This window comes from Cebus imitator, unplaced genomic scaffold (genome assembly GCF_001604975.1).
Source record: "Cebus imitator isolate Cc_AM_T3 unplaced genomic scaffold, Cebus_imitator-1.0 Scaffold59, whole genome shotgun sequence".
NCBI lineage: Eukaryota > Metazoa > Chordata > Mammalia > Primates > Cebidae > Cebus > Cebus imitator.
In genome coordinates this window covers 6,764,581-6,774,712 of record NW_016107374.1, presented here as the reverse complement: position 1 = coordinate 6,774,712, position 10,132 = coordinate 6,764,581, and the positions used below count along the sequence as shown (strand labels likewise).

The 10,132-nt window shown below is 45.7% G+C and overlaps 2 protein-coding genes across 4 annotated transcripts in view; one reads left to right on the top strand and one right to left on the bottom strand.

The window, feature by feature from the left end:
* The window catches only part of KSR2 (kinase suppressor of ras 2), a 523,481-nt gene that overhangs the window by 134,563 nt on the left and 378,786 nt on the right, over positions 1-10,132 (top strand). The window lies entirely within an intron of this gene.
* LOC108304931 (keratin, type II cytoskeletal 8-like) overlaps positions 4,442-10,132 on the bottom strand; it is a 71,612-nt gene continuing 65,921 nt past the window's right edge. Inside the window, exon 5 of the mRNA XM_017529426.1 lies at positions 4,442-4,572. Within this exon, the coding sequence (XP_017384915.1) occupies positions 4,442-4,572 (131 nt within the window). The remainder of the gene's footprint in view (positions 4,573-10,132) is intronic.

Here is a 10,132-nt window from a genome sequence, read left to right as displayed (position 1 = left end):
AAAAAAAAAAAAAAAAAAGGAAAAAAGAAATAGGCCAGGGGTAGTAGCTTATGCCTGTAATCCCAGCACTTTGGGAGGCTGATGCAGCTGGATCACCTGGGGTCAGGAGTTCAAGACCAGTCTGGACAATATGGTGAAACCCTATCTTTACTAAAAATACAAAAATTAGCTAGGCATGGTGGTGTGCACCTGTAGTCTCTGCTACTTGGAGGGCTGAGGCAGGAAAATGGCTTGAACCCGAGAGGCAGAGTCTGCAGACGGCTGAAATCACGCCATTGTACTCCAGCCTGGGTGACAGAGGGAGACTCTATCTCAAAAAAATATAAAATAAAATAAAAATAAATAAAATGGGGAAAAAAGTCTGAAAGGAACTCCACTTGGATATTTAGCATAGTTGTTCTTTGTTTAAGGGCGATGTTTTTTTCTCTTTTGCTCTTTGCATTTTCTGTCTTTCTGGGCAACAAATAAGTAGTGTGTGACTTACATGAGAAAGTCTGAAGGAAAAGAATCCTTTCGGAACGCTGCTTACTTTCATCTGTATTGTGATGCTTTCTTTTCTGCAGCTGGTGCCTGGTCGGGCGGGATGCTCTGACCTCCCAGATTTCAGTGGTTTTCTCACTGACTCACTGCCCCTTTGCAGCTGTTCAAAAGGAAAAACTTTCTGGGCTGCATCCTCCTAAAGTAAATCTTCCCATGGCTTAGGCAACTCCTGACACTGCCGGGAAGACTTCCCGGACTGCACCTGCGTCGATCTTGTGCCATAGTCATTAGGCAGTTATTTTGTAGTTGCTTTGATATCTAAATCTCCCATATTAGATTGGAAATTCCTAACTAGCAAGGGCCATCTTTAATAACCAAGATAATAATGATTAAATATTAAAAGCATACTGTCAGGTGTTGTTCTGAGCTGATTTTAAGGGTTATTTCACTTAATCGTCAGATATCTCCATGAGATAGGGACTTTCGTACTCCCCAGTTTTCACATAAGAGAATGAAGGCACAAAGGGGTGAACCACAATACTCAGCCAAGGTCACATGGCTGGTAAATTGCAGGGCACCAGCACTTGAGCTTGGGCTGATTCCAGACCATATACTCTAAATGCAGCACTTTGTTAGTTTCCTACAAGCTACTTAGCACAGTTGCAAAAGTATCATTGAGTGAATTAACGAACAAATGAACTGTTATAATCTAATCACAGAAATTATGCCCTTGAAGGAGAAGGTTGAAGCATTTATAGATTTGCCCTAGGGGAGAGAACTGAGGGCAAAGCAGTTTCTGTCTGTGTATCAGGGATGAGATTGTGTGGGAGGGATAATGATCAGATGAGAGATTTTCTCTCTTAAGGCAGGAGTTGACCAAGTATAGCCTATGGACCAAAGTCAGCCCGCCACCTGCTTTTGTAAATAAAGTTTTATTGGAACACTGCCATATCTATTTGTTTCCACTTTGTCTATGGCTGTTTTCATGCTGCAACATCAGAGCTGGGTAGTGTGACAGAGACCACATGACCCACAAAGCCTGTCTAGCTTGTTAGAGAAAACATTTGCTAACTGTTTTTGTAAAAGACCAAGCTAGAAATGGTGAGTGTCAAATACATACATGTCTGAATCAAATACATACATGTCTAAATCATGGGAGATTTTGGTGTGATGTAAAAAAGAACTTCCTTTTGGAGGCTGGGGAGGCATTGACTGTGGAAAACTCTGTAGTGGGGGGCGGGTGAATGAATATTTGCACAAGTGGTACAACATGTATAGAGGGCTGTAATTTATCAAGAACTTCCCATAGTAAATGCTCAGGGGAAGGCAGAAAGTGCAGGAAGGAGGCATGTGCCCAGAGAGGGTAAGTAAGTTGCTTAGGGTCACACAGCTAGTACCTGGTAGAGCCTGTGCTCAAACCCACGTCAGTTTCACCCAAAACACATGCTTTCATCCTGCATAGTCCTTCGTGCTGACTTTTTAGGTCTGTTGTGCATCAGACTGAGTCCTTTGGGGAGTAGGGACCACATCTGGTCTCTGGAGTGCAGTACACAGATGCTGTCTGGATGGTACTCTCTGAAGATCACTCCTGTGTAGGAATCTGTGGATCTCTTCAGGTGAGTGTGACCGCCATCCTGATGGATTCTGAAATGTGGCGTTGCTCTACACCCCACATTTCCCCCACTGACTTCACTCGTCAAACAGGAAATCCTAAGTGCTCCTCCTTCCCCAACACAGAGAACCTGTTGCTTTGAGCAACCCAGTTTAGCTTCATCGTCTGACCATTTTCTTTCTTTAGCACTTTTGTTTTTTTCCTTCTCTGTCTGATACTTTGTGGAGGAGAAATGAGGCGGACAAGCTTTGTAATCGGATACGAGGATGCTCTTAGTGACTGGGACTGACAGATTATTTTTCAAGCTCTACCTTCTAAAGACCTTGTGTCTTCATGATCACAGAGGGTGGAGGAACTGAGAGGCAGGGCTGTATTGTTGCTTTCAACCCTAGGCTCCTTGCTTGAAGAAATTAGGGGCACATAGCTGCTTGGCTGTAGATACTTGGATGCCTTTTCCTCCTAGATTATTTTCTTGGACACCATCAGAGACCGGGGCAGCTTCTCGATGGTGCAGTGTCATGTTTGGCCACCAGGGGACGCTGCCCGATAAGCTTCCTTTAGCGGAGACGTCAAAATAGACTTGAAATTTGCAAAAGATGCACAGTAATGTACAAACTGGAAGGAACCTCGGTCTAATCATCTCAACTTTCGAGTAAGGATAAACTGAGTCTCAGAGAGGAGAAGGGCTTGACCCAGTTACAGCAGGGACTAATGCGGGCTTAATTGTGTTTCACAGACCGAGCATTCTCAGATGGCAGGCCAGAAGCCAGGGGAGACCTTGGGTTTCTTTCCGGGAGTTTCTTTCCCGGCTGCCTCGGCAGAGGCATCTGTGGGAGCAGCCTGCTCCGACGGGGCCTTGCTGCCACTAACCTTCCTTCCACGTTCATGTCATGGATGCTCTCGCGTTGTTGGTCTTTCTGCCACACTGCAAACCAATGAAGAGAAGAAAATGAACTGTAAAGAAGGATCATTGAAGGGCAGCCTCCAAATAATAACTAGTGGAGATGCAATGAGAGCTCCAAAGAGACAGGGAGAACTCTAGGCAGTGGCTTCATTCCCTTGGGAGACATCCGGAAAGAGCTTGGGGCCCTGTTTGGGGCACCTCCAGCTGCATAAGAACCCTCAGAGAGGCTGTCTAAAGAACGGCCATGATAAGAAGTGGGAAGTGGCTGGACTTGCTTCAGTTGAAATCAGTGTTAGGGCTTGCCACATTCCCTGCACTGGGGTGCATTGATAAAAAAGACATGGGCCACAGTTGGCACGGGCTGGGCCTCCTGGCTGCTTCATTCAGCTGCCCTGGTTAGTTTGTGGCACAGTCAGGAAAGCACGTGAGTTCCTGAGCCTGGGATGTGAGTCCTGCCTGGCCTACCGCCCAGCCTCTTCCCTATCTGAATCTCTGTCTTTGAAACAGGCATTAATGATACTGAGCCTTTTAGGATTGTTGTATTAAGGGAGGTGATGTGTGCCTCTGTCTGGGGCCACCTTTCCATCTGGGCGAGACTGTGCTGTGCTCCTTTTGGCTGGGGTGAATTGAAAATCTCACCCAAAGAGAATGGTGAAGCGAAAGGTTTCTCTCCCTGCTTCCTAATAAGTATGGTGGTGGTGTTGCCTATTCTGCTTCCAGCCTCTTTCTGGAAGGCAGATTCCACAGGGGCTGAATGGTCAGGGGTCTCCAGAGCTGTTGAAATCCACTCCATGATGGGTACGGACAGCTGAGTGTATTGCCTGTGACTTCCTTCAAGCCCTAAACTTGATGGTGCGACTGCCCTATGGAGAGAGCACAGTGTTTTGACCCCTTTTAGTATTTTGGAGCAGAAAAAAGGTACCACCCAGTCACAATCTTCTTTTGACGTATTTGAGAGGTTGGGAAAAGTTTCCCGATAGTCTTTTATAGAAATATATGACTATTCCCTAAGAGTGGGGATGTTTCTAGACTAAAGGGCTTTTCCGTAGGGGACCGTTGGTTTACACAGGGTACTTCCTAACTGCAGACTGTCTGGAGGCTGCAGGGTAGGGAGCCTTGCTTAAGAACTATGATCGTTGTGAATCCCTTCTAATGTCAGTCATTCGATTTCAGATCCCAGGTAGGAGGTTTTCTTGGTGGTCTTCAATTACAGCATGAAAAGGGCTTCTTATCCTTGGCACTATTGATGTTTGGGGCTGGGAAATTGTGGTGGGGTACTGTCCTATGCCTTGGAAGATGTTTAGCAGCATCCCTGGCCTCTACCCACTAGATGCCAGTGGTAGCCAACCCCCCAACCCCTGGTTGTGACAGTCAAAAATGCCTACAGACACTGTCAAATGTCCCCTTCGGCAAAATCACTCCGGGCTGAGAGCCACTGGCTGGACTTATCCTAAGCGCTCCAGGAACATAGCTGCCATGGTTCTAAGGAGGAGAAGGATGATCATGATGGCGATGATGACAACTTCAGTATTCTGAGGCCAGATGAAAGCCAGAAGATTTTGTGAACGCTGAGGTTCTGTAAAGCACAGAAAACAATAATTGAGTTGGAGTTTGGCTTATCATGCCCAGAGCATGGTTTTCCCAGGGGTCTTTAGTCCAATTAACAGGAACCAGATGAAAGCGAGGAGCCATGATGTACCACACTCCCTCCAACTCGTCGTGCACACACATATGTGCACCATCGCTCCCTGTCTCCCCAGGGACCTTGTTAAACTTCCATCAGTTTTGCAGATAAACAGCTCCTGATCACCCATGAAAGGAGGCAGCAGTGGACGGAGCTCAGGGCTGGAGGCAAGATGCCTGGGTTATGGCTTTGCCCGCCTTCTCTGGTTATGGGAACCTGGATCAGCCATGTGGCCTCACTGAGCCTGGTGTCCTGGTCTGTAGAATGCCTGAGGACAGGATGGATGGCCCGTAAGCCCTTTTCCCCTGGACTCTGTGTCTCAGATTCGACTTTCATGCCCAGCCAGAGAGCTGCCAGCAGTAACCACATTCCTGCCCTCGAAGACAGCTCCCCGGTTTACCCCCAGAGCTTCTAACTGTTATTACGATTACCACATTGATCCCTATATCAACTCAGTGACACCTTTTATGGATTCTTTGAACATAAAAACACGAATTCCCACTTTTGCATTTGTTTCTTCTGCCTGCAGTATTCTTTCTGTGAGTCAGCTTCTTTTCATTATTTGGCTCTCAGCTCAAATGCTGTAGGAAGTCCTCAATGTTATTTATCAGTATGATTATCATATATTACTATCAGTATGATTATCATTGGTCTTCTCAGGCTGGGGAAGCACAACGTTTGGGAAGCCCAGAGGAAGAGCCCTAATGCAGCCTGAGCAAGTTCAGGGGAAGTTTTCTAGGAGAATAAACAGCTCCATTAAGTTCAGAGGCTCTGTTTGGGCTTCTTCTGTTGCCTCCTAGGTTGATTATTTTATTTGATTGCCCATCAAATGCCAAATCTCAAATCTACTCAGGGTGGTTTCTTTTTTTACTCAAATCATCATAGCTCAAAAAAAATTACCACCGCCCACCCCAGTATCTTTTTGGACCATTTTGTGATGTAAAAGTTGCCTGCAAACCTTCAGTATTGAAGTCGGTAATGTACGTGCTCTGGGAAAGATGTTCTTGTTTTGTTTGCATTTTGGGAAGAAGGACAGAGTCATACTCAAGTACATCCACTTTATTTCATTCCTGTACCAATGACCAGAGGGTAGAAGCAGAATTTACGTGAAACTCCTTTTAACTTTGGATCATGGTTTTTATTTTGTTTTGTTTTGTTTTTTGAGATGGACTCTGGCTCTGTCACCCAGGCTGGAGTGCAGTGGCACGATCTCAACTCACTGCAACCTCCACCTCCCAGGTTCAAGTGATTCTCCTGCCTCAGCCCTCTGAGTAGCTGGGATTGCAGGCATCTGCCACTGTACCCAGCTAATTTTTGTATTTTTAGTAGAGATGGGGTTTTGCCATGCTGACCAGGCTGGTCTCAAACTCCTGACATCAGATGATCCGCCCATCTCGGCCTCCCAAGTAGTGCTGGGATTACAGGTTTTTTTCTTTTTTCTTTCTTTCTTTTTTTTTTTTNTTTGAGACAGAGTCTCACTTTCTCACCCAGGCAGGCTGGAGTCCAGTAGCGTGACCTCGGCTCATTGCAACTTTTGCCTCCCAGGCTCAAGCGATCCTCCTGACTCAGACCCTAGAATAGCTGGAACTAGAGGTGCATGACACCATAACTGGCTAATTTTTTTAATTAAAAATTTTTTTTTGTAGAGACAGGGTTTCACCGTGTTACCCAGGCTGGTCTTGAACTCCTGGGCTCAAGCGATCCACCTGCCTCGGCCTCCCAAAGTACTGGGATTACAGGTGTGAGCCACTGTGCCTGGCCAGGCGATGCCAGTTCTAAGACAAGATACTGTGATTTCTTTGGAAATCAGTTCAGATTGATTTTCTTTGGAAATCACAGTAGGGGAATTATGATATCAGGGTGGGGTCAAAAAGAGGTTGAAATGAAGGAACTGATAGATTTCTTCATGAAGGAAGGGTGTAGTGTCCAATGCTCTTTTCTGAATATTCATGATACCAATAAATGTGGAAAAAGAGGATTTAAAATGTACCCATGGCCAGGAACAGCGGCTCATACTTGTAATCCCAGTGACTTGGGAGCCTGAGGCAGGAAGACTGCTTGACGCCGAAGTTCAAGACTAGCCTGGGCAATGTAGCAAGACCCCTTCTCTGCAAAAAATAAAAAAATCAGCTGGGCTTGATGGTGTATACCTGTAGTCCCAGCTATTCCGGAGGCCAAGGTTGGAGGATCTCTTGAGCCCAGGTGTTCGAGGCTGCAGTGAGCTGTGATCTTGCCACTGTACTCCAGCCTGACCCTGTCTCAACCCCCACCCCCAAATGCACTCCTGTCCCAGGGGTCTCTGCACAGATGTTTAACATTCCTCTACTATGTATAAAGCATTGCACCAGGTTTACAATGTACTAGGCATACCATGTGGAAGGAATTCCCATGGATGACTTCCTTTTATTTTTATTACAACTCCCTAAGCTATGAGTTGCCTTGTCCCTTGTGAAAAGGGAGGAGATAGAGTCCAGAGAGATGCCTGGTGCCAGCAAAGGCTGCACAGCATGGGTAAGTCACGAAGCCCGCATTGCGCTCAGGAACTTGGCATGAAATCAGCACTGCATACTACTTCCCAAAGGCTCCAAAAGAGCGAAAGCAGGGCAGGGTGTTTGTTGAGAGTCCAGGTGCTGTGCAGAAGTCGCTTGGCTGAGGTCATCCCACTGGTCACTGATAGGTCTGTCTGAAAGCCCGTGGACTTCAAGAGTTCAGACTGATTTTCAAGGGACATGAACCCATCACATGCAGTGACTGTTGTCCCAGGCAGCAGCACGTTGGCCCATACCTAGGTAAGCCTGGTGGATGTCTTGATAGCCTAGGAGTCGGTTGGACTCAAGGCCAACCGTGGGTCCTGGATTGTGTTCCTGGATTGTGTGGGGTACTTGCTGTGTGGCCTTTGGCAAGTGAATTCACCTCTCTGAGCCATCACTTCCATGTGTGGAAATTCAGATAAAAACGGTCCCTACCTCTTGGGTTGTTTTGAGGATTAAGTGAAATCAAATAATCAAAGTCCAAGTGAGGAGTAAGGAGAAGTGAGGTGATGTAGGAAGGGCTAGAGATGAGGCGTTGGGCCTGAAGGAGCACCCCACTCTCTTGGGCTCTGGAAAGGGCAGATTGGAATGCTGTCATCCTGCCTCCTGCTTGCCCTGTGACATCAGGCAGCTGCTGGCCTAACCTCTGTGTGTCTCCATAACAGGAACACTGCAACAATACCTGTATCTTCCTTAGATGGTGGTGTTGAGGATGCAGTGAGGTAATGCAGATGAAAGCTCACAGCTCAGCCCTGCTGTATTCTATGTGCTCGACAAATGTCAATTGCTACTTTTGTTGATGATGCTGCATCTGTAGCTTCATCTGCAGCCATTAGCAAAGAAGAGGGGGGAATTTCTTTGTTGAAATAAATTACCTTGTAGCTCTGGTTTCCTCCTCATGAACATGTGGATGCGAACACAGTACAAGCTTTTTTTTTTTTTTTTTTTTTTGAGATGGAGTTTTGCTCTTGTCTCCCAGGCTGGAGTGCAGTGGCACGATCTTGGCTCACTGCAACCTCTGCCTCCTGGGTTCAAGAGATTCTTCTGCCTCAGCCTCCCCATTAGCTAAGATTACAGCACATGTCACCATGCCTGGCTAATTTTTGTGTTTTTGGTAGAGACAGGGTTTCTCCATGTTGGCCAGGCTGGTCTCGAACGTCTGACCTCAGGTAATGCACCTGCCTCAACCTCCTAATGTGCTGGGATTACAGGCATGAGCCACCACACCTGGCCATGGGTACAAGTTTTATAGGGGGGAGAAGCCACCCTCAGGTATCTTAAATGGTACTTCCTTGAAAATAGAACAAGGTTAGCTGTCTCTAGAGGTTATGGCAGTCAAGAGATGATGACATCTTAGTGTGAAGTTGACCTATGCATTCAGCTTTAAACAGAATTTATTAAGTACTTACTATGTTCTTGTATTGTGTGGGGTACTTGCTGTGTGGCCTTTGGCAAGTGAATTCACTTCTCTGAGCCATCACTTCCATGTGTGGAAATTCAGATAAAAATGGTCCCTATGTCTTGGGTTGTTTTGAGGATTAAGTGAAATCAAATATGCAAAGTCCAATATCTTGCATGGAGCTGCTGTGGGTGCCTGATAACAAATACCTTGCTGTTATTATGATTGGGCAATAATTATTGTTACTAGTAGGTGTCTTCATCTGTGTGATGGCATTTAATCCTTCCAGCAGTCCTGCAAGGATTTTTTTCCCCCTTGCTTTCAACTTCATTTCATTTTCCTGAACTGTTTCCTGTATGAATTAAATACCTGGTGCTCTTGTCTCCGATTTATAGATGAAGAAAGAACCCCCGCTGCCAAGCTACCTGGTTCAGGTCTCAAAGAGGCAAAGAAGAGATGCCCAGGCTGTCCTGCCCCCTGCTTCTAGCAAGGTGGGCCAGGTTGGAGATTCCTGCCCACGTGGACCATGTAGGAAACTTCTACTCTAGGGAAAGAAATTGCCCAGAGCTGTTGGAGAGATAGCAGCAGCAAGAACTGGGATGGAAAAAGAAAGAGCTAACAAATAATCCAAACTTCCTTTTCAAATGCGTTTATTGGGGAAGAGAAAGAAAGAGTGAAATGAAGCAAGTTCTGGCTGAACAGACATGATTTAATGCAGCAAGGGCATATTGATAATAATATCAGAGCATTTCTTGCTCTGGGGGAGGTATTTGGATTTTTCATGCTCTGCTGCTTCCCCAGGAGACAGGAACATGGAGGAGGTTGGATTTGGGGACATGTCACATCTCTTTTCTTTCATAGCCAAGAAATCTATTTATTTAAATAAATTTCCTTAGGGTTTGTTTTTTTTTTCCTTTGAGCTGATTTTCTCATCTGTTTTCCTTCTTTCTTAAGCAAACTTAGGCAGAATTTTATCAGTAGGCAGACTTGTTCCATAGAAATGACAGTATTAGTAATGGTAATAGTAAAAACCAGCGTAAAACCGAAACAGTACCATGTCTTCTGTGATCTCCGGTTTGTGGCTGAAGTTGCAGCTGTCTTTTTAGAGGAATTGGTTGCTAACTCATAGCTTACACTTTGCTTCTTCCCACGTCTGCCTCAAGGGCTTGAGGCTTGAGGTCTGACAGAGTTCTGAAAAAATCTTTTTAATCATCTGTAAATGAGCAGGCTTTCTTAGGAGTTGGTATTTTCTTTCTCTCTCTCCTTTTCAGCAGTTCCTGTTCTATTCTAGCCTGGCCGGCTATCTTTTAATTTTAACATAATTTCAACTTTTATATTTTGATTTGGGGGTACACGTAGAGATTTGTTACATGGGTATATTGTATGACACGGAGGTATATTGTATGATACAGAGAACTGTGTCCGCCCATCACCCAGGCAGTGAGCACAGCACTCAATAGTTTGTTTTTCAGACCTTGTCCCCTTCACTGTCCCTTCTAGGAGTCCCCAGTGTCTTTTGTTC